General features: G+C 48.5%; 1 protein-coding gene across 1 annotated transcript in view; it reads right to left on the bottom strand.

The window, feature by feature from the left end:
• The window catches only part of LOC119399292 (beta-hexosaminidase subunit alpha), a 589,231-nt gene that overhangs the window by 68,194 nt on the left and 495,552 nt on the right, over nucleotides 1-25,485 (bottom strand). The window contains exon 10 of the mRNA XM_049417726.1: nucleotides 12,891-12,981. Coding sequence (XP_049273683.1) covers nucleotides 12,891-12,981 — 91 coding nt within the window. The remainder of the gene's footprint in view (nucleotides 1-12,890; nucleotides 12,982-25,485) is intronic.

Raw genomic sequence — 25,485 nt, 5'->3', positions numbered from 1 at the left:
ATGCTTAGTTGCTATTTTCCATATATATTTGAGCCTCTGGAGGACTCGAAAACGACCAGTCGGATGTTAAATCAGTGTTATCACGCAGTACTTCACCGCTCAGAACCGGCGGCACCGTCCCGCACCGCCCAGTCCCGCCAACAGAGAGTGCCGTGCGAGAGGGTATGTGTGAAGTATAAGGCGTGCTTGGCGGACTTCGTGCATTGTGTCGGTGGTGTAGTTGGTAGAGCGCCGGGCGCCTATCACCGCGGACCGAGATGTCGCGGGTTGGATTCGCGGCGGCGAAACTTTTTTTTCTAGTTTTTTTCTTTCTCATGTGTTAAAGTGTGCATTTCGTCAACGTCATATCCGTGACGGAAATACGCCAGTGAAGTCTTGATGGATCGACCCCGGCATAACACACATTCGGGATAAATAACGAGAAACTGTAGAGGGAGATCCCTGGGAAAATCCTTTTGCAGCAGAGCTATAATGCCCGTGTGTCGTAGATAGAAAATTGTCATCATCATGAACCGACACGCGCTATCTTCGTCCTCGTCTTCACCTTCACCCTCTCCTGTTTCGCTCCCAGAAGACGTTCGCCGATTGGTCCAGCGTGGAATGCCTTGAAGGGCGAAGGAGCGAGTACATAGAGATAGAAAAAAAGAGAGAAATTTCGGGGAAAAATCTTGTGGTGAGGCGAGATTCGAACCCGCGCACCCACCATCCGAACGCGATTGTCGTAACTACTCGGCTATCCAGACACGATAGCAGAGCATAGCATAGCCCTGTATAGTAAAGGGGCGAGAAAGGGAAGTGAGGGTGGGAAGGAGAGATGTGAGGGGAGGAGAGAAAGTGTGTCGAGAGAGATGCAGAGGGAAAGAAAACATCAAAGTTATGCTAGGCGCGGGCCATGCTGCATAGTTGCCCGCGTTGCGTTTGCGTCGTATCGCTGACGACCCACGGTGGTTTTCGATCTTTAGGTTGTAGTGCTGCGCCACTCGTGGCCGGTCGGCCAGGAAAAAAGAAGAGCGTTGCTCGCGGTGGCTCGCGGTGGCGCGGGTATTGGGAACGCTTTGGCTCTTTTAGGTTTATGCAACAGGAGGGAAGGAACCAGACGGCTGAACCAGAATCACAGTGTATATCAGATAGATGTGTCAGTGACCAGAATCGACAGCAGGAAACCGGAGCCATGGCTTCACGTACCATTGCCAAGCGCCGTACTCCTTTTCTTCTGTTGAGGTCGCGCGCTCTCTTGTTTTGTTCGTCGCCCAGAGGAGGGCGCTACAGGATCTTGGGACATAAAGTCACTAAAATGAGAAAGGTAACGCAGTCCTTTTTTCTTCACCGCCGTGCGCTGCCGGCGGCTTCGCCGCAGAAATGGCCGAGCTCGCTCGCTTCGCGTCTCCCGACCGCCGACGCACGGCGCGTTGCAGGCAGTGTTGCCAGATGCCGCCGACTAAACAAGCGAATAATCACCACAAAAGAAGCCCGAAACAGCGGCGCTCCTGTGAATAAGCCCAAAACAAGCGGAAGTTCAAAAAAATGTTCTCATTCTTGAAAAGTATTTGATAGTGTGAAAAAAATACTACAAGCACATATGGAAGGTGAAAAAGTGTGTTGATATAACTTTTTTCGTTATTATTTATTCATTTCACATATTAAAAATAGGCGCTTGAATTACTGAAAACACTGAATGTTGTTTCTTGCACTTCAGAACCGCACACTACACAGAGTCATCGTCACTGGTTTCCAATACATCAGAAATATCCATGTCATCCAGTTCCGCGGAACCATACATGTTCTTCGAATTGGACACGCGCGCCGCGCCACGCATTCCACGTGGTTTTCGAGCCGGAGGCACAGACGGGCCTTCTACTTTACTGTACTAAACAAGAGAGAAGAATCTTCCGAGTCAAAATAACCGATTTGCCGCTTCGCGGGACTTCACTGAAAGTGACGTCAGGGCTTCTCCTGAGTTTTTCTTCCTGCATGCTGTAGGGCCTTTATAAATGTCGCCAGGAGGAAAAGAAGGGCCTAGGAGCGCTAGATGAGGGCTTTGGGGGGGGGGGGGAGGAGGGGTGTAGCATATTTTGACTGAAGCCATGTGTTTGACGACAAATACACGTGCCGGGCGCTAAAATCATATTTCCCGAAAAAGCGCTAGTAAGACCAAAAAAACACGTTTGATCCCTCCGTCATAGGAATCGGAATAACACGAAAGCAAAGCGTGCCCTTACAGAAGTAACCGAATGCGTACTGTACAAATTGATTAAGAGAGCTTGCACAATGTATATTGATGTCTGGCAGCTAACGGCGCCTTTTGGCGTGTATGCACCCACTTCGATGATTGGTGGTACATCTCCATCCCGACGACTAACGTCCATGTTAAATGATTAAACAAACCCTTGTGGTAGCTGTAGTAGTTCACGGTGAAAGCGAAATCAGAGAACGAGGTGTGATAGCCAGAACAGCGTCGCATATTGGACGCAGAACTTGGTCGCCATCCCGCGGCACGTTAAAATGTGATTGAACACCACAGCCGGACTAGAGAGAAACGCAAAGCGCGTCGTGCCGCCCCGGTAGCCCGGCGGTGATTTTTCTCGGGACGAGCGCGTGAGCATGGCACGCGGTGTTACAGCCAGGTGAGGCAGGCGCGCGTCGCAGAGCTATATGCTGAGCGAGGCCGACGCTTTTACGACGCTTGGGCAAAAGTCGCCACCTCGCGGTGTGTTAAGGCATTGACAGAATTCAACTTCTATTGAAAACGCGTCGAATGGGACGGACGCGTAACGCGTTGCAGGTGCTAGTCGCGGAGGCCACAGCAATGACGAATTACTTTACCTCACCACTCCCAGAGGTCAACACCACCCAGCCGACCGGGAGAGTGGTCGATATAAAAGGCGCGTTCGTAAAGCCTCTGGAGTCTGTGATCGTGGCGCAGTGAATAGCGTGCCCGGCATCTGTTGCTGCGGACCGAGCGGTCGTGGGTTCGATGCCGGTTGACGGTACCTTTTTTTCTTTGCCATCTGATTGTGTATGTTTTTTCGACGTCATTTCCGTGACGGAAATACGTCACTGTAGTCTTGGTGGACCCCGGCATTAAACACTTTCCTGTTCAAATAAGCGACAAGCAACTCTAATAATTCCCAAGCGACTCGGCCAAAAAAAAAGAAAGCCCAAATCCGCCTATAGTAAGCGGAACTGGCAACTCTGGTTGGAGGGCGACGTTTTCATAGCCCTAGAAAAGCGTGCAGGAACTTTACGACATCCGGTATAGTTGTGACGCTTAAGCGCAAGGCATTCAAGTCATCGAAGAAAGCCTGGAGCTGCACTATTGGATGCAGCAACCGGCGGGAATGGGGCAAAGCACCCTGTGCTATTCCAAGTCGGAATTAAATGCGAAGCACGTTTTAGCGATCTTCTGCGACATTAAACGTATCTATCTATCTATCTATCTATCTATCTATCTATCTATCTATCTATCTATCTATCTATCTATCTATCTATCTATCTATCTATCTATCTATCTATCTATCTATCTATCTATCTATCTATCTATCATTTTCTGCTCTCCTGGCCGTTTCGTTAACGGGATGTATACCGAAATTAGTGTGACAAGATGACTGTATGGCGAATATAAATGACAGGTGTAAGGAAAGGACACAAAAGTGGTGTGTTTTAGGCACGATTTGGGACTAAAAGGACTAAAAAGCGCCGAGAAGCGGGAAAACCGAAACTGAAGAAGACGAGCGGAGGGCAGGTGGCACGAAGGCGACAACCAAACAGGAACAAGAAGAGCAGAAAAAGAAGGAACGTGCGGGGAAGAGCTCGCGGGTTTAGGCCACGAAGTGAGCCAGCAGTACAGGATCTACATCTACATCTACATCTACAGGCGGACGAAGCGGTGCGCCGCGCGGGGTGACGAGCTCCGGGCGACGACGTTCCTGAGGAGGGCGCTGGAGCAGTACGTGTCTGCCGGGTCGAGGGCCGGTAGCCTGTCCAAGGTCCAGTTCCGGTGGCCTGTTCAAGGTCCAAGGACGAGGCCTGCCGAACGGCTCCAGCCTGGGTGCAGTGGCCGAGGGCAGGATCCTGGGCGAGGCCTGCCTGGTGCGGTCTTCGCGGGTCGTGAGCTGACCCGGGTCCTCGGGAGTTGCGACCTGTACTGCTGGGTTGGCCGCGACTTCCGACTCAACGGCGCTGCACACGGTAGCGCATACGTGTGCCGTCAAGCGTGCCAGCCGTGCCACCTGTGTCCTCGCGCACGTCGACGACCGCATCATGCTGGGACGACGGGGACCCAAACTGTGAGACGGCGTTTTTGTTTCACGAATCGGGAACTATACGCGTTCGACACTCTTGTAGCCTAGCCGGACTCTCTGCCCACTAATTCATGACTGACTCTCGCACATGTTGCGTGATGTTTGGCATTTAGTGCTGTATATATAGTTCTTTCTCCTACCATCTTTCTCTCTTCTCTAGTGTACAATATAAAGCTTCTTTTTTTCGCCTAGATGAATCCTTTCTCGTCCGTCATCAACAAACACAGTGACGAGCGTCCGTAACCATCACAACAGGTCATAACATTAAAATCTAGACATGAAAATTTGCGCGATGAGAACACGGACAGGAGAAGACAAGTACAAACACAGCGCAAACTTTCAACTGAATTTATTGTGGCACTCGATCTGCTTATATATTGCCAAGAGTATACAACACCCATGCGCGCAAATGGACGCGACGCGAAAAGACCGCGCATGCATAAAAATGAGTTAAAACAAACAGTTACATGTTTGAAGAGCTTAGGAACACAAGCTCCTTATCAGTGAGGGCCAGTGATGGTGAGCTAACGCACAGATCACATAATTTAATAATCGCCTCTGCCTCTGTCACTTCGCGAATTAGCTGCGTTCTGCCGCGTGAAACAACCGTACATAGAGCAAAGGAAGGGAGGCAGCCACAGTCTCAACAGTGGATCGCCAAAAGGCCACCGGTGCCATTTTTTACATTGTTGTGGTGTTCACGTAGCCGATCATTGAGGCATCGCCCGGTTTGCCCAATGTACTGCTTCCCACACGAAATAGGGAGGCAGTACACTACACGTTCGGCACACTCAACGAACCTGTTCCGGTGCCGCTTAGTGCACTTGTCTGGCGGGACGACATTTGGGTCCGTGAGCCTGCATAGCTTCCTGAGCTTATTGGGAGCCGAGAACACCAGCTTCACGTTTGCCTTCTGGGCAATCTTCTTCAAGTTGTGAGATATCCCATGCATGTAGGGAACAACGACTACTTTGGGGAGTCTGCCGGACGGAGCATCAGCGGCCGGCAATTGCCCTCTGGGTCGCGCTCTTAAAATCCGTTTCGCGACGGACACCAGCACGTGTTTGGGGTATATTGCCGCTGACAAACGTTCCATTTGCTACTCAAAGCTTGCGCCCACTACGTGGCAGCAAGACTTTCTGAGGGCGTTCGTGAAGCACAAATTGACTATGGCTCGTTTAACAAGCTTTGAGTGCGCGGACATGTACGGCAAGAGTGGTTTGTTGGCTCGCGGCTCGTACGACCAACACGTGTGGCTATCATGAAAGGTTAGGCTAAGGTCAAGGAAGTGAATAGACCCTTCCACTGGCAGCTCATGCCTGACTTGAAGGCGGGCTAGGCACTTTTGAATCGTGCCTGACGCCTTGCTCGCTTCTAAAACAATATGATTGGAAGGACAGTCAATAAAAACGAGGAAGTCGTCAACGTAGCTAAAAATTTTAAAAACTGCGTGCCTTGCGTTTGAAGTAAAATGTCATCATCTAAATGGGATAAAAACCAGTCACTAAGAATGGGAGCAATGCAAGAGCCAATACATACAGCACTCTTCTGCAAAAAATGTTGGCAATCCCAGGTGATAAAAGTAGAATTAGGAGAAAACTGTAAAAGGTTTGAATTCTCCGACCGTGTTTTCGTCGCGCAAATTTTGATGTCATGGAACACGAACTAGCCCAAAATTCTGCTCTCACATAAATCATCACATGCAAGTAATGAGCCGCATATGATTTACACGCCACCGTCTTGGTGCTCTTGCGGCCGCTTCGTTAACTTTATATATACAAGAATTGGTGTAGCGTGACAAGAGTGCATGGCGAACGTGACTGGACCTAACGTGCAAACCATGAATCCCATGTCATGTACGACGTGATTCACATCCCATAGTCTCTGGGCGCTATACCAAAATCACTATGGCGATATGTTTTTGTACGACGAACGTAAATAACAGGGGTTAACATGAAAACCATGACTTGCATGTCAGGTACGGCATGATTTACATTTCACGCTCATGGTAGGCTGGCGGCCGGTTCGCTAGCGTAATACACACCAAAATTGGTAAATCGTTGCGTGACTGTATGACGAACATGAATAACAGGTGGTGGAATGAAAATCCTAACATACATGTCATGTAAGGCATGATTTACATGCCACGCTCATGGTGCGCTCGCGGCCGGTTCGCTAGCTTGATGTATACCAAGATGACGAACACGAATGACGAACACGAATGACAGGATTCTGAGATTGCTCGCCAGCACGGAATCAACACGTTTGTGTTGGGACCGAGTTTCAATACAAGGTAATTTTGAAGTAAATGAAGACTTCTTAGCATAGTCTAACACGTAAATATAACAATATGCTGTTTACACCGAGTGTTGCTGCGATTTAGTGGGTCACCGGTCTCTCATTAACTGTTTCGTAATACCTGATCGTTGGTCCTGAGGAGCCTACAGGCATCAAATTCTTGCAGGACGTCAGGTTTTGTTTGTTACATTTAAAATATGTAGCAGCACAGGCGGTGAATCCTTTTACGGTGCGCTGATGAAGTGTCAGATACGGTCCCGCAGTAAAATTTCGCTGGGGTAGCATTAAACGCACGAAACTGTAAATAATATATAACGTGAAAGTAGGGTATCTAAGAGTAACGGACCCGCACTCCTCAATGCCAAAATATTCCCCACTACTGACTGCATGGAGGGGGAGGGATAGTGATTGAAGTGGAACGGACACATTTCTGGAAACACGGCGCAGCATTTTGGGGTAGGGAGAATTGGAGTTAAAGAAGGATAAGAAAAAAGAAATTGGCGAAGCTTACACTAAGCACTAAGCCGCGCAAGGCTTGTAACAGCGAAAGTGGACGATTCTGAAGGCTAATCTGGTTGCTTCTAGCTTGTTTCTAGGCCTTAGCTAGGTGATGAAGGTTCTTTCTAGGTTACTTCTACGTCGCTGCTAGGTGATGCTAGGTAATAACTACGTTGATTCTCAGCGCCGAGAGGTTCGAGTTAAACCACACAGTCTCTGGAGCTTGGACACGACATGGATGTTCAACCAGAGACAAACTCGCGCTGAAACCAAGTGTTCGCCCCGCTCATAGATCTACGGGCACGTCGTCGTTGGCGTAGGCCTTCCATCGCTTCGGGGTCTTCTTGTAGCCGCCGTTGCCGTTTTCGTTCTCTAGTGTTGGGCTAACTGTTGTCTTCTTTCTTTTTAGTAGCAACGCGGCCAGTGTTTTTCGCTGGTATTGAGACGCTTAACCATGACCTCCGAGATAGCGCGCAATCTCGGAGGCCATGCGTTAAATGCGTCGTAGCCGAATTGTTCCCTATCGGCACTAGTAAGCATAGGCCGGCAAAAAAATGTGGAGCTCACTCAAGCTCACTCATGGAATATATTTTGCCCTTAGGGCTCACTCGGACTCCGACTCACCAAAATTTTCCTCAACCGGAGTCACTCAGACTCAAATTTACGCAAACATTACTCACTGGGACTCACTCAGACTCATACTCACGGCTCGATCTGAGTCTGAGTGCGCCTGACGGAGTCGACTCATGAGTTCGTTAAAGTAAATTTAGCTTGTTCGATCAGGCTGTCAGTGCACTTAAACCCCAATATATTGACAAGGGTACCAATATAAGCTTGTTGGTTCATCGTAAACTGGCTAGTTGTCATGGCTAGGTTGCCATGTTTAAACTGCTGTATGAGGGATAAGATTGAACGCCATTTTTCATTTACTATCAGTTGTAAACGAAAATGTCTCACTACGGTCGCGTGATTTCATGTGTGTATATATGACCCATCCTGAAAAAAAAATTTCCGTTGTTGAATGTTGGCGCTTGTGTTCGTCTCGTACTTTTTCTTTGTCCGTGTATCTTCCCGCGCTATGCTACTAGCCCAATATATCGCATAATCGGTGCTCTAAAATGCGCATTTGGATCTCGTACCTTCGAACACGAGTTATCAGTGATTGCAATCCAGTAAGCACATTTTTTTATTGAAGGATATGACTCACACCAGATATCTTTGACAAGAACTTCCTTTTGTAGCAAAGCGTTGGAACCCTGTAATGGGTCGTCCTCTTGAGCGCCTTCTAGTGGGCCGTCCTCTTCAGCTCTTTTTCTAGAGCACGCCCCTCGTGCTGCAAGTCTGCGCTCCATCTTGACTGTCGCCGTAGTGCATCATCGCTTAGAGCCGTTAATAAAAGCCTTTACAATTTAGTGGAGGTGCTGCGCCGTCAAACCAGCTTCGGTCCCCTTCGATGCCCCTGGCGCTTCGATCCCGTACCGTTCCATCTACCATGCCTCAAGACGCCGCCCAGCAAACGCCTCGCCCTGCAGCGACAGCATGCCCCGGTGTCCCCCCATCCGCGACCCTCCTAACTTCACCGGCGCGGATGGAACCAACGTTGAGGACTGGCTTGAGATGTACGAGCGTGTGAGCGTACCCAATAAATGGGACGAGGCAGGCAAACTCAGCAACCTGGTTTTCTACCTCGCGGGTGTGGCGGGCCTGGGGTACAACAACCACGCAACCGATTTCCCAATGTGGTCTCATTTCAGGACCGCCATCATTGGCGTGTTTGGCCGCCCTGAATAATTTTGCGAGGGAGAGAGCGGTCAAGGCACATCTGTGATCAATAAATATTGAGCTGGCGTATGAACGCTAGGGCGTTGAAGTATCTGTGAGTAGAAGTGAGTATCAACATAGTAATGTTGAAGTTGAGTAGTTGCCACCGTATGTCGGCAAAAAAATTGGGAGCTCACTCAGACTCACTAAAGAAACATATTTTGCGCTTAGGCCTCACTCAGACACAGACTCACCAAATATTCCTCAGCCGGACTCACCCGGACAGAGACTCACTAAAATTTGTCTGAACCGAACTCGCTCGGACTCAAACTCACCAAAATATTACTCATCTAGACTCACTCAGACTCACACTCATGGCTCGATCCGAGTCTGTGTTAGACTGAGCTTGCCGACCTATGCTCGGTCATTACTTCATGCATTACTTCACGTCATCGCTGAAAGACAGCGGCACCGCCTCGTCCCGCTTGTAGCCCCGGCAAAGAGAGTGGCGTGCAGAGAGAATGCGTGAGAGATATAAGACGCATTTGTGGAGTGTTGTATGTGTGTTTCGTTGGCTTAGTCGGTAGCGCGCTGGGTGCTTATCGTTGCAGACCGAGAGGTCGTAGGCTATATTACCAGTGGCGGAAAATTTTCATACCCGTTTTTTTTTTGTAGCGTTAGCTACACTTGCCTAGGCGGAGCCGATTACGCGTTGATCCCCATGAGCCGTGCTGCGCATGCGCGAGGATCAGTGATGTCACACAGCTGGCTCACCGGAGCCGGCGTCTCACGTGCTCTCCGCCACCGCCGCGCGCGACTCGCCGCTGCTGGTCTGCGCGTTCGGGAGGAGTGGCGTCGCAGCCGCGGCAGACCCACTGGTGCCGGCGCGCGCGCAGACTCCGAATATTTAAAGCAACTATATCAAGTGCTAGGAAGTGAAAGCTAAACATTGCAGTTAGTTATAGTGACAGGCAGGGCTCGGCAAAGATACTTTGAAATTGTATCGCGATACGATACAAGATACTCGGGCAAGAAGTATTGGAGATACAGATACAAGATACTACCGCAATAATTGTATCCGATACGATACTTGACAATTGTATCTTAAGATGCTTCGATACATTCGCAAACTTGTTATTATAGACCCCCATAACGTAGTAGCGACCGCCTATGCATGAAAAGGTTTGCTCGAAAATGTCTTTAATGCGACCAATTTGGTTCATTTTAATGAGATGTCTGTTAGTATCTCAACAGTTTTGTCCTTCTTGCTCAAAGTGCATCAGTTTACTTCCGACAGAACTTATTGGGGTTTGTTTTGGCTGCTGAACAGGACAGCTCTTCATTGACAGCGGCTCTTGCTTGTCATTTTTGTAATTGATGGGGAGACGCTGCTCAGCTTGCCGACCAGCTAGCGGGTCGCCATCTAATCACAAGAACTTCAATGAGAAGCCTTCGCACGATGGCGGAAATGCCGCTGTAGAGTTTTACCTTGTCTATTAAACACCGTTTACGCAATACCGAATCACCGCGGTGTACAACAGCAACGACGCTGCTAGCGACATTTTTTGTGACGCATTGTGTATACTTAAAGCTTATAAAACTGCAGTGAATTTTCATATTCTACTTATCTGCTGGTGTAAAGCGTTCGTTATCAACATACTCACTAACGTGCAATCTTTTAACAATTTTTCTTCAACGAGAGAACATGTGCACCCCAGAAATGCCTAATACCTATTGTAGTGTCACACGGTGGTGACGATGAAGAAGGCGGCGGTCACTCTGTTAGAGACGAGACTGCGCACCGGGCAAGCATGCTCCCAGAAAACTAAGTAACTCGTGGCAATAAAAGTCGTGGGCCTTCGGTATTCTGATCATCGGCGGAAAGCGTGGTCTTTTACACATCAGCGATCGAACCTTCCAGTGTTACCGCTGGTGTTTCCGTAAGCTCAGCAATGAACTAGAGTGCTCGTAACCTGCGCATAATTTTAGTAATAATTGTTGCGGTTTTGCATCAAAAAACCACGATATGATTATGATGTACGCCGTAGTGGAGGGCTCCGGAAATTTCGACCACCTGGGGTTCTTTAACGTGCACCTTAACCTAAGTACACCGGCCTCTAGCGTTTCGCCTCCATCGAAATATGGCCGCCGCGGCTGGGATTCGCGCGTAATCTTAACGGAACAATCTCAAATGATCGCGAAGATTTCGAAACATCGCGACGCGGCTTGAGCCGAGCGCTGCTAATATTTCTTTTGTGGTTTAAATCCGATCATACCAAAATAAAGAAATAAGAGTGCGTGGCAGTGCACTTGTACAAATCGTCGAAGGACACCGCTGCTATTTACGCTATTGCCACATACACCTCCGATTATCTGGCGATTAGTAATAGTAAAAAAATTAGAGGCCTCAAAAAGAAAAACAAATAGACATAAATAAAATAGAAAAGTCGATCTGTATCAAACATTCATCGTGAATAAGTATTGAAACACGATACAGGCGGCACCCCTAATAGGTATGATAATTAAGCATGAAGTATCGTCAACTTCCTTCTTAATGTAAGACAATAAAAAGACTTAGTGCCTTTGCAAAATTCACTGAAACGGTCGTTGGGAGGCTCACGAGAAAAACGGATCATTTAGTATAGCAATTTTTCTAAAATCCCCTTCCTAACAACTTTAAGATGGGTCCTAATATTTCCATTATTATAGTGCAAACTCAATTTCGCCGTTTTAATAAGCAGTAAGTAGGTACTGTATACTCAGTGCGCGCCCACATAATTACATATTTATTTTCAAACTCGCCTTGGCAGACAGTAAACTCAAGTGAAATATAAATGCGCAAAGAGTAGCAGAAATAAAGCAGACAGATCAAAGTAAGAATAAAGCAGAGAGCGTATTTTGGCAGCACGTTACAAGAGACGTATTGCTGTGACCGGACCAAAAAAAAAAAACAGTTCAGAGCCCTAGGTCTACTAAGGACTACTAAGGACTACTAAGAAAGCACTTGTGCTAACGATCAAATTATTATTTCAAAAAATATTTCAAGAAAGATAGCGGGAAGATAAAAATATTAATAATTGTTAGGGTTTAACTTCCCAAAACACGATGCGATTATGAGGTACGCCGTTGTGGAGAGCTCCGGAAATTTCGGCCACCTGGGGTTCTTTAACGTGCACCTAAATCGAAGTACATGGGCCTGAAGTATTTTCGCCTCCATCGAAAATGCGACCACCGCGGCCGGGACTCGAAAGTTCTGGCGCACGAAGATATCTTCTGTTAGGTAAACGCTTGCTCTATTAGATCTAGCAGTGCTATAGTTAGGATCCTATCTGCACATAAGTCAATCGCATGTAAGTCTAAGTTACATCTACAAAATCCTTCAAATCGCTGATGTGTAAACGCCACGAGATGCAAAGCAACCCTATGTGCTTCAGATTTCGTAACGAAGCACCACGCAAGATAGCGGCATCAGAATATGCGCGATAATCACCGTATGCGTTGTGGTACGCGGCGCTGTACAGTGGATCAGGGTAAGTGTCATGACACTGGCACAGGTAAAAAGAAAAAAAAATCGAGAAAAAATCCAGGGCGTGAGCTAAGCATAGACGTTCGCGCGCTTGTTCTGTCGAGACTGCGCGAGCGCTGTCATGTTGCTCTGCTCAACTAAAGCGGACGCGCACGCCTCATCGCCTGCCCTCGCTGGTGGACTCTGCCAGAAAAATAGAATTATGTCACTGCCCTTAGTTTTATTCAGGCGGTTTAGTGGCACCAGTACCTACTTGAGAAGCGGAATGAAGCCAGCGACTATTGTTTCGTACGGTGGTGTTCCTATAGGAGTATCTTGTATCTTAGATACACAATACATTATCGAATGTATCGGAAATACAGATACTGATCTTGCGAGACGTATCGCGATACAGATACAAGATACCCAAAGTGTATCTAAGATAGTATCTAAGATACATGTAACTTCGATACTGCCCAGCACTGGTGACAGGTATGCTAGACTATGCAGATAAGGCAAATACTCACCAAGTCCTGCTAATGATATTTGTGGCGTCTATGTATTCTGCCCAAAGGCAGACTTCGCCGCCGATCACTAGAGCCTTCTGTTGAGGATTGCCTGCGTAGCACGGAAAACGGCACTCGTTCAGTGCAATACAATTAAAACCTTCAAGTAATGCAATACAAAATTCTATATTTGCAGAGAAGCACACACAGAATTATCAACCTGCACTTCATCAAAAATTAGGAGTCAAGCATGACCTTCAATCTTGGTTTGAGTACTGAATTGTTTCTTTTTGAAGCACCTTCACATGTCTGTATTCGCATGCTCAATTTCTTTTTTTTTTCTTACCAATTCACATGAAGGTATCCAGGAACACGAAACGATTGAAATTGAAGAAAATAAAGATTGGGGGAGTTTCTTAAGTTCCTGAGATAAAAAATTCTGTTTTGCCGCAAGGGCGAAGCGGTGAATGTGATAGACACCAATGGGAAGTAAGGCGAGGAACCTTCAAAAAAACGTGGTCGTTGCAGCGAGCGAAGTGGCCTTCGTGCTATCTGTGGGTTCAACGAAAACTTTGCGCTGAGCGCATATATACAAAGGTACCAGCTGTCTGCTGATACCTTCTAAACATACGGTGGCGAGCGCGAACGCAGGCGACCACACCCAGTAGCACAAAGTGTTTCATTCGAGTGTGGAATGAACAGACTGGACAGCTGGGTTGTCAAGAAACAATTAACGATATTGTTTATTCTGCGTTGTTATTTATAGTCGAAGGTGGAAAGGGTTAGTAACAGTGAAGGCCAGGTGTATGCACGTGGCAATCATGGATGTAGATAGCGCATGCGCTTTCATCAGATATGATACATCCTATTCCATACAGTAATTACATGACGAAGTTAATGCCGCTGGCTTGTCTGCTAGAACTGCTGGTCCTAACCCAGACGCTCTGGCGGCCGCGCCTGTCGTAGGCTACGTGTCAGTGGTTCAGGCAACGGCTGCCGAGCTACCGCGGGTGAGTCTGCGGTGGTCGATGACGCCACGCCTTGACATGGGGTGTGGTTGTGGGCAATATCTTCGTCGTCTGATGAGCCACCATTATATGGTTCCTTCGTCGCCAGAAGATGCCGACAGTTGCGCCTCAGCGTGGTGCTGTTCTCTGTGCGCACGTAAAAGAATCGTCGGCCGGCCGATCCGACCACCTTAGCTTTCCTTGCCCATGAAGTTCTATTCAAGCGTACTACGTCATTGTCGCTGAGGCTAGATGGCCTATGATGACTATGATGACTTCTCTGCCGGTGTTTCTTCACGAGAGTGGCCGACATTGGTTGAAGTCCGGCAATGGTGTACGCCGCCGCCGTCCTTGCAACAGATTGCCGGGAGACCGGCCATCTTCAACAGGTCTCGCCTTGTAGTTCAACAACTCCAGCCAAAAACACTCTCGTGCAGCTATTCTTTTCTTTAGAATATGTTTCACAACTTGTACGCCCATTTCCGCGAGCTCACTCGATTGAGGGTACTGCGGGATTGATTTTGCATGCTTAAAGTCGTAACGCATTGCGAAAATAACGAACTCTTGGATGCTAAACTGTGGGCCGTTGTCGGTAGAAACCTTGGCTGGTATGCCGTATCTTGAAAATATTGCACTCAGTCTCTCGATGATAGCACTGGCTGCTGTGTCGGGCAGTGGCTACACCTCGGGGAAATTGGACATCGAGTCATGGGCGCACAAATAATGCCTTCTCGAGTACTGAATGAGGATAACACCGATACGGTACCATGGCTCAGTAGGCGTCGGTTGCATGATTAAAGGCTCTGATGGCTGTTTATAAGAGTATGTCTTGCAAGTTGGACATCTTTCGATCAAGAACTGAATATCTGAGTTTATAATCGGCCAATAAACCATTTGCCTTGCTCTAGCTTTGCACTGTACCTGGCACAGGTGGCCTGCGTGGATCTGTTTCAACATGTCGCTGCGCATTCTTGTCGGTATCACCACTTTCGTCCGTTTCAATAGTATGCCGCTTACAGCTCCGCGGCTACGGGTTTCAGGGGGCCGTCGACAGGTTCTCCCTTAGCAAGCTTTCTTAGCACCGTGCCACTATGTGCATCGAGAGCTGGTTCCTGTACAAGTTTCCTAGCTGTCATTTCACTTACGAGAGCTGATACGACCATGACGGCATAGATCTCGACGTCACTCGTGCACGCAACTGCCTTGAGTCCAGGGACATGTGATCGGGACACCATATGAGCAAGGGACATCTGTTTGCCAGGAATAAATGTCAGCGTGTAATCATATTTTAGCAATCTCAAGAAAAATCGTTGCACTCTACGTGGCATATCACTTATGCCCCTCGTTGCACTCTACGTGGCATATCACTTATGCCCTGTCTTTAATATGTCTTTCAGCGGAAGGTGGTCACTTTCGAGGACGAGGGGGTGGCCATAAAAAATGATTCATTTTTTGACAACCGAAAACCAAAGCTAAAGCCTCTCCTTCTATCTGCGAATATCTTTCCTTCGAATCTGTTAAAGCTCTCGACGCATAGGCAACCGGCGGCCAGTAGTCCGCATGACCAGAGTTACTGCATGTGCTACCTTTAGGTAGCAGAGATGCGCATAGATCCGGCTAGCAGCCACAGCTATGCGGCGGAGTCGCATTCCGTTTTCGCAGGCGACATGCCTACCGCGTCACCGATTAACATGTCTGGCGTGTTGAAGAGCGGCGATAAACACTGGCTGTTGATGACTGGTGCTAATTCATCTAGCTGCAACGGCGGCATGGAGAAAACAAAAATTGGCCCGAGCGTCATCTTCTCCGCAATGCATGGTTGCTAGCGGCTTTTGGAAGACAGATGCATAACTAGTCTACCTAAAGGTAGCATATACAGTAACTCTACACATGACGTTGCAGGAGCGCCGCACCGATGCCACTCTGAGAAGCATCTACAGTTACATTTAACGCGATAGCGTTAGAGAGCTCGTTTCGCAGAAATTCCGGTATCGGCGTCGGCGTCGTTGGTTGTGAGCAAAAGATTGTGCGTGACCGAAAACTCGAGAAAGATGCAAATAAAATAACAATAAAAATCTTCCGTCCCATTGAGGATAGAGCCCGGGCCGTTTGCGTAGCAAGCAGGTGTCATACCACAAAGCCACGATGTTACTTGCAACTGCTTCCGAAAAAAACACTACATAAATGTCATGTAGTCGAAGGAGTCTCCTTAACGCATTTATTGTTGCATGACAGAAGCGCACAATCGGGCAAGGCGACGCTTAACTGCATTAACTGTTTCAGTGTGGTTTTCGTGTGCCCATCGCCGCTAAAAACGCACACACACAAACTTACAAACAGCTCAAAAAATGGACAACTATGTCGTTCTAGCGGAAAACATATCAAGCAAACAACAAACATTAGATATTGTGCTGCCATCTGCGAAACAGTGTGAAAAACATGGCTCGATTACAGAAAGAGGGGACGCTTAACTGCTTCAACTGTTTCAGTGTGGTTTTCGTGTGCCCATCGCCGCTAAAAACGCTCACACACAAACTTATAAACAACTCCAAAAATGGAAACCTCTGTCCATCTAGCGGAAAACATATCAAGCAAACAACAAACACTAGATAATGTGCTGCCATCTGTGAGACATTGTGAAAAAACGTCAGGCCTGCGCGGAAAGCGCAGCACAGTCACAGCGAAAGTTGGAAGATCGACATTTCTAGAGCCCGTTGTAAACTCTCTTGTGGCTACTAATAGAAGTACTCTGGCAACGTAGCCACTACGCCACAAATCATAATTTTTTGTGAAGTTGGGGAGTACCCACCACTGCATTATTCGTCATTCTGCGGATAAGCGAAGTGCCATATGTAAGGCATTATGTGCACTTTGATGATGCGACGGTTGATCACGATGAAAAATTATGACTGAGCCGTTTGTAATGGGTTGGAAGCTTTAAACCACCAACCATATACGTAATTCGCACTGTGTGACGCCCGGTCGTTATTTAACTCTACCACCATGCTTTGTAAGATACGTTAACGTGAGAAATAGAGAGAGAGAGAGAATTAACTTTATTGAGACCCTGAGGAATTGGATTATGGGAGCCTTCTAGGCTTCCTTGGCAACCAATAGAAGTGCAGAAGTGTTGCAGTTCGGGCGAGTTGGTCATCCATGAACTTAACTTGTATTAGCACGGCACATACGAGAAGTAGACACGACACACAAAAACGAGACAGGCAAGTGCTAAACTTCCAACTGTTTATTCATGTGCTTCACACCCATCACATGCGCAAAAAACACAACTCAACCAGCACATGACGCTGAAGCAAGAAACGTTTATTCGTTTTCCGTCAAAGCAATGAACGGGGAGCTTACACACAAGTCTCCCAATTCTGCTATAGCTTCGGCTTCTTTTATTTCACGAGCAATCTGATTTCTAAACCGGCCGATAACTACACAGCTATGGAGATTAAGGGAACACCCACACCTTTTGCAGTGCGCTGCAAGGAACCCCCCCCCCCCGCTGAAAGACTATTTCTTGCATTGTAGCTGTGCTCGCGTAGTCTATCATTTATACTATAGTATTTCCCGCACGACAATGAAAACTTGTAGACTACACAGCACTCGCAATCAACAAATCTAACTTGATGTTTCTTGTCACAAGCTAAGTGAGCGACTTTATCTGGGCACGTCAACCTGTAAATCTCCCCCAGTTTTTTGGGCGCCTAAAAAACGATGCCCTCGATGGGCTACTTTTTCCAATTGTGCGAAATAGTGTGCATATACGCGATCACACCTGAAAGATTCGCGTAAAGAAAACAGGCAAGAAGGTTGGGAGTACTCGGGTTGCAGGCTAGGTGTGATCCCGTATATGCACACTATTTCGCACAATTTGAATATAGTAGCCCATCGAGCTAATGTCGGCGTCGTTTTTTCAGCGACAAAGCCTTGGCGAAGCCTGTCGAAGCCTTGGCGAGTTTGTTCCAAAGAAAATTTGGTATCGTACCAAGTCTTACACCATGGTCCCGAAGTTGCTGTGCTGCGCTTGTTTTTTCAGCTCGTGTAGATACTGCTCAAAAGGTTGCGCCTCACCTTGACTGCGGCAACAACAGAAAACGTACCGCTCGTGGATTTCATTTTGTTGCTTCATGCATTAATCTTCCAATTTGGCAATCACGGTGTTGTAGTCTTCCTTGTTTCTTTTTCTTCACTGAACACGAAATTGTTAAAAACGTGAAAGGCTTCCTACCCCGCCCCGCTGAGGAGCAGGGCCGCAGGCTTCGCCGCTTCCAACCACGGATTGGATTTGCATGCCGTCGCTTGCAGGAAAAACTCGAACTGCTGACGAAACCGCTTTCAGTTGCTTCCTCCATCAGCTGTCAAGCGTAGCGGTTCAGGCGGCCTTCACTTATCCCAGCAGCCATTCACTTGAGCTGGCAGCCTTCATCCCACTTCTGCACCATGTATCATTCGAGTGTACGACAAACACACTGGACAGCTTGGTTGTCAAAAAACAATGAACGACATCGGTTATTCTGCGTTGTTATCTGTAGTCGAAGGTAGAAAGGGTTAGTAACAGCTGAAGGCCAGGGTGTATGCATGCGGGAATCGTGCATGTAGATAGCGCATGCGCTTCCATCAGATATGATACACAAAGTACGTATTCTCTGCCGGACGCACGAAATGGTTCCTCCGGAGCGCGCAATACACAACGTAAATGCAACTGGTAGCGACACTTCCTTAGAAGCCCATAAGTTAAAACTGGCGGCTCATCAGCACGTTATGGAGCTTAGCGCCATCTGCGTGAGGAGAGAACACTTCTGATGGGACAAAAATAATGCCGATTGTGACGCAATGTCTGGTAAAAGAAGTGGGGAGGTGCGAAGCATGTAGCCAGGGTTTTTCAGCTCCACTAACGTGAAACCTGGGAGAGTTGCGAAGCATTCAGTGTTTTGACAGAGATTTCTTTGTTTTGAGAGAGATTTCAACCGGGCATGTAGAAGCCGGGCATGTAGGAAAGGGCTGTTCCTCCACTAACGTCGAAGGAAAACTGCGTCGGAATGCAGCTTGCCCTAAGGACCTTCTTCGTCTTCTTTCTGTTCCCCTTTGCTTCTTCTTCTTCTTCTTCTTCTTGTTTTTCTCCTCGTTCTTCTGCTTCCTCTGTTTCTTCTTCTCTTCCTTCTTCTTTTTCTTTTCCTTCTTCTGCTTCCCTACATGCCCGGTTCCAGGTCCTTACCTACGAAACACCCTTACCTACGGCACGTAGGTAAGGGTGTTTCAGCTCCACTAACGTGGTCGGCTATTTGCCGGGCTAACTGTTACATTATTCATATTTAGTAGACGGGGGGCAAGTAGTGGCATTCACCCAATTTTTGTGGCGCGCAACCATTTTATCATAGACCGTGACTACATGACACACCGTGACGACATTAGACGCCGACAAGCCGAGCCCCTAAGGTGCTTAGGTGCTTCGCACCTGAACGTTACGCCATTTTGTCGGCACCAGCGCGAAATTTGACCTAAAAGTAGTATTTGTAGGCCCTTGATCGCAGGTCCCCGGCTGAAACGTCGGTTCGAAGAATATATATACATATATATATATATATATATATATATATATATATATATATATATATTCTCGAACTGTTTTATAAACCAGTGCTACTCCTAAACACCTTATTTTGACTGGTGGAGGTGCGGGGTACTCCATATTCCTGGAACTTCGAAACCGTACGTTGCCTCCGGTTTCTAGCATGTCCACGGACAAAGATCAGCAAGTAGCCGCCTCGGCTTCAACTACTCCGCCTGTTGTCTGTTCCGGCCCCATTCGGCAACGCGACCCTCCTTCCTTCAGCGGTACCGATGACAAGGATGTGGAACATTGGCTTCACGAGTACGACCGGGTGAGCAAGCACAACAAATGGGACGATGCGCACAAGCTTACCGTGGTCCAGTTTTATTTAACCGACGTCGCCAATCTGTGGTACCGTAATCATGAGCAGGACCTTCCCACCTGGTCGGCCTTCAGAACGGCGTTCGCGGATCTCTTCGGCCGTCCAGCGCTGCGCAAGCTACGTGCCGAGGAGCGCTTGCGCGCTCGAGCTCAGTAATATGGTGAAAATTACACCAGCTACATCGAAGATGTGGTCGACCTTTGCCGGCGTGTCAACTCGGCCATGACGGAAGCCGAGAAGATCAAACGCATTTTGAAAGGTGTGAGTGACGACGCATTTCAGATGCTTGTCGCCAAGAACCCGCAAACGGTCGCTGACGTAATCGAAATCTGTCAGAGCTATGACGAGCTCTGGAAACAGCGTGAATCTACTCGTCGCGCCAGTGCGTCATGTGCAACGATCTCCGCTTTGACGTCGGCTGGCATTGCGGAAGACCATTCTGCCTTGCTCCTTGAGATCAAGCAGTTTGTACGCGAGGAGGTCGCCCGCCAGCTGTCCGTTGTACCTCACACCTTTGAAGGTGCCCCATCTACTTTGCCGCCATCGATACAGCGTGTCGTTCAGGACCAAGTATCCGAGGTGCTGCCCGCAGCCCATGTACCACCAGTGGCTGCTGCGCTGACCTATGCCGAAGCACTTACCGCGAACTCCTACGTTCCCGCGCGCACCTTTGCCGCACCGCCTGAACCTATGCATCACGCTGCCCGTCCGTTCTCCCGACCAACACCATCACGCCTTCAAAACCAGTGGCGCACTCCAGACAACCTGCCTCATATGCTACGCCTGTCGTTTTGCGGGTCACGTAGCACGTGTTTGCCGACGGCGTGATTTTGTCCTACGTGACGACGTGCGGCCAAACAGTTACGATTTCCCGCCGAGAACTCAGACTGCTCCATCTGGCCCGCCTGCCACCATGGACACATTTTTGATTCGCCAGAACTTCAACAGACGCCGGTCGCCTTCACTTCGGCGCCGTTCACTTTCCCCTATGCTACAACGCCCTCCTTCTGTCCCTGAGGAAAACGAGAAGCCGCAGTTCCGGAGGCAAGAACTGCGCAGCTTTCGAACTCTACAAGACCTTGTTTTTCGCCGTCTAATGTTGTTGCTGTCTCCGTTGAAGGTGCCCCTGTTTTAGCACTGATTGACACTGGTGCCGCAGTGTCTGTAATGAATGAGAAACTTTGCTGTAGACTCAAGAAAGTAACGACTCCTCTTCAGGACTTCGTTTTGAGCACTGCAAGTGAGCAACAAATTCGCCCTCTCGCTGCGTGCACGGCACGCGTTGCGATTGCCGACGTTATTTATGCCGTCGAGTTTGTAGTGCTGCCAGAGTGTTCCCAGGACATTATACTGGGTAGGGACTTTCTCAGCGCTCATCATGCTGTCATCGACTGCGCCCGTACCGAAGTCGAGTTCTCGCCTTTGTGTGCATCTGCTGCAGTCGACTCGCCACCTTCACCTGCAAAGGTTTTTGTGGACTGCGGACACACCGATACCCCCTGTCTCATCCACGCTAGTACCGCCTTCCTGCGACATCTCTACTGGCTCAACCGTTCTTTCAACGCCTTCTGAAACCGCTGTCCGCCGCAGTGCTTCCTGATTCCTTTCGCCGTTATCACCATTCACGATGGATCAAGTGCAATTTATGTCTCTAATCCGTTTCCCTCGCCTTCCAAATTACTGCGCGGAGAGTGGCTAGGCCTTGCCGATGACGTTGATCCCTTGTGTGCACATGTCGTTCCTGATCACTCGACTCTGCTTCATATCGACGCCGTTGATTGCTCCACGTTACCCTCTCAGCCATCGTTCACCGAAGCACTTTCTCGGTGCATCGACAGCAACCTTACGGCCCAGCAGCGCGCCGACATCATCGCTCTCCTCGAGCGCTTCCGCACAAGCTTCGACCACCGGCAACCAACTTTGGGCCGTGCTTCCACTGTATGTCACGAAATCGACACTGGCATTCACGCACCTTTATGTCAGCGTCCGTATCGTGTGTCGGCATCTGAACGTCATGTCATCGCAGAACAAGTTGACGACATGCTGAAGCGTGGCGTTATTGAGCCCTCTAACAGCCCATGGGCCTCGCCTGTTCTTCTAGTAAAGAAAAAGGATGGCTCAATAAGATTTTGCGTCGACTACCGCCGCTTGAACACGATCACACGCAAAGATGTTTACCCATTACCTCGCATAGACGATGCGCTCGACTGCTTACAAGGCACCGAGTTCTTCTCGTCGTTAGACCTGCGCTCCGGTTATTGGCAGGTTCCGATGGCTGAGGCTGATCGCCCAAAAACGGCTTTCGTTACCCCCGATGGTTTATACGAATTTAACGTCATGCCATTCGGGCTATGCCTGCGCCTGCCACCTTCGAGCGCATGATCTACAACATTCTCCGTTGCCTGAAATGGCAAACCTGCCTGTGCTATTAGACGACATTGTAATATTTTCCAGTGACTTTTCAACACATCTTCAGCGCCTCGAAAAAGTGCTCACTTGCCTCAGTTCCGCCGGTCTACAGCTCAACTTAAAGAAGTGCTGCTTTGGCGCTCGACAACTGCTCATTTTGGGCCATGTCGTCTCTAGAGATGGTGTTGTTCCGGATCCGACGAAACTGCGCGCCGTTGCCGAGTTCCCTAAGCCAAAGACGATGAAATAACTTCGCAGCTTCCTCAGCCTATGTTCCAATTTTCGTCGTTTTATCCGCAGCTTTGCCTCCATCATATCGCCCTTGACTGAACTTCTTCACTGCAACCTCGGTCTTTCGGGATGGTCATCGGCGTGTGATGATGCATGTGCCACACTCCGTCTCCTTCTTACATCACCTCGAATATTGCGGCATTTTGATCCATTTGCTCCGACAGAAATCTACACGGGCGCTAGCGGTATCGGTCTCGGTGCTGTGCTCGCCCAGCGTAAGCCTGGATTTGATGAGTACGTCGTCTCCTACGCCAACCGGGCGCTCACAAAAGCGGAATCCACCAATTACGTTACAGAAGAATAGGGTCTGGCCATTATATGGGCAATAGGCAAATTCCGACTCTATATTACGGGCGCCCATTTAGCGGGGTTATAGACCACCATGCATTATGTTGGCTTTCCTCTTTAAAAGATCCTTCCGGCCGGCTCACCCGTTGGGCACTCCGGCTCCAGGAGTACGACATTCACATCATTTACCGATCTGGACGAAGACATTCCGACGCAGATGCTCTGTCCCGATCACCCCTACCATCTAGTGACGAGTCGCCGTTTCCGCCTACACACGACGTATCAGCACTTGGTGTCAACGACATGTTTCTGGAGCAACAGAAGGATCCCTGGGTTGCTTCAATTCTTAACTTGTTGCGTCGGCCTCCCTCGCAACTTGTCCCTAGAGGTATGCGCCGCCAAATACAGCACTTCGTTATCCGGAATGGTTTGCTATACCGACGAAATTATCTCCCTGAAGGATGCCGATGGCTCCTGTTTATTCCCACACATCTCCGCTCGGACATATGCGCCTCCATTCACGCCGACCCTCATCGCGCATGCGGGAGTGTTAAAAACTTACACCCGCCTATCGCAACGCTTCTACTGGCGCGGAATGTATCGCTTAGTTCGCCACTACGTCCGTTCCTGTATTGCTTGCCAGCGCCGGAAGAATCCAGCTTCCCGTTCTCCAGCTCCACTACAGCCCTTGCTTTGTTCTGGCAGACCATTCGACCATGTTGGTATAGATTTCTACGGGCCTCTTCCAATCATCATCATCATCATCATCATCATCATCATCATCATCAGCCTGTCTACGCCCACTGCAGGGCAAAGGCCTCTCCCATGTTCCGCCAATCAACCCGGTCCTGTGCTTTCTGCTGCCACGTTATACCTGCAAACTTCTTAATCTCATCTACCCACCTAATTTTCTGTCTCCCCCTCACGCGTTTGCCATCTCTTGGGATCCAGTCAGTTACCCTTAATGACCACCGGTTATCCTGCCGACGTGCTACGTGCCCGGCCCATATCCATTTCTTCTTCTTGATTTCAACTATGATGTCCTTAACCCCGTTTGTTCCCTGACCCACTCTGCTCTCTTCCTGTCTCTTAAGGTTACACCTATCATTTCCCTTTCCATCGCTCGCTGCGTCGTCCTCAGTTTAAGTTGAACCCTCTTTTTAAGTCTCCAGGTTTCTGCTCCGTAGGTAAGTACCGGTAAGATGCAGCTGTTATATACCTTCCTCTTGAGGGATAGTGGTAGATTACCATTCCAATCATACCTGCTGGAAATCGCTGGATAATCGTCGCCGTTGATCACCTTTCGCGGTATGCAGAAACCTCACCGTTGCCATCTGCATCGGCAAGTGACGTCGGTTCTTTCCTATTGCATCGCATCATTCTACGTCATGGTGCACCGCGTGAGCTGCTCAGCGACCGAGGACGCGTATTTTTGTCGGACGCAGTCGAATCACTTCTAAAGGAATGCCATGTCATTCATCGGACCACCACCGCGTACCACCCTCAAACAAACGGCATGACAGAACGATTGAACCGAACATTAGGGGATATGCTGTCAATGTACGTCGCTTCCGACCACTCCAACTTAAGAGTCACTGGAAAATCAGAGTACCGCAAAAGTAGGCTGCACGCGGGCAACATTGGGCGGCGGCGGCCATATCCCTTCCAGACCGCCCGGCGCGTTGCTAGTGCTAGGCGGAACGGCATTATGTGTGTGTGTTTCTTGAAGATGATATTAGAAGTGATTTCGAATGATCGACAGGTATGGATCGACTGCGCGGTTAGCGGTGTAACTAATGAAACGTGCGGCGAATGTTGCCATGTGCTCGCGAACTCTCTTCATGGCTTCATCGGTCTCTTTTTGTGTCACGCCCGGGTGTGTTCGCTAGGTCCGGAGCTGTAAACATAGTTGCATTAGCGCAGTGACATCGCGCGAGATGCCACTTACTTCAACATTTGGTGAATCTTGACTGTTTGCGCTAGTTTTGTTCAGGTTCACTGCACTAGGGAACGTTATCAAGCAACATCGAGAACATTCAACATTGCATCGTTCGACTGATCGCTGACGCATAGCTTGCTTGCGCACCATGCTTGCTGTTCAACTGGCTTATATGTGTAATGGAAGTTGTGTGTGTACGGTAATTGGAAGTTGTGCGCGACGTATTTATGTCTTGATTCGGAGCGCCAGCAGCCCAACGCACGGGTGAATCGGCGTGCGGTAGGTAAGGTGCATCTTATCTTGCGATACGTAGAAAATAGGCCATCAAAAATGATTGGCACTACTACTTGATTGTTTCATTTCCTATTTCTTGTCCCCTTAATATTCCCAACGTTGCAATGAATTTGCAAATAATTTACTGTGTTCCGACAGTTTTTTTTTCGTTGCCAGCGCGTAAACAGCTGGGGTTTGGTTTCTGCACTGCTGCACTTTTTTTTTTCATAATGCACTCTGATTAAAACTTCCCCGGCACGGTGCTTTATGTTCTTTTGATCAGAAATAGCATATCCCGGAATTTTTAAAGCGCATGCTACTGCAACACAGTATATATATAAACCTAGGGCTCGCATAAAATCGACTCCCTCAATGTGTGGATCTGCTTTTTGTATTTTTTTTGCTGTGACCACTTCTCACCCACTAAACAGTATTTAAGGGTACGCTCGGTGCAATGCAGCATTAGCAGC

The sequence above is a fragment of the Rhipicephalus sanguineus genome, chromosome 7, assembly GCF_013339695.2.
Source record: "Rhipicephalus sanguineus isolate Rsan-2018 chromosome 7, BIME_Rsan_1.4, whole genome shotgun sequence".
NCBI lineage: Eukaryota > Metazoa > Arthropoda > Arachnida > Ixodida > Ixodidae > Rhipicephalus > Rhipicephalus sanguineus.
This window is presented reverse-complemented; position numbering and strand designations above follow the sequence as displayed.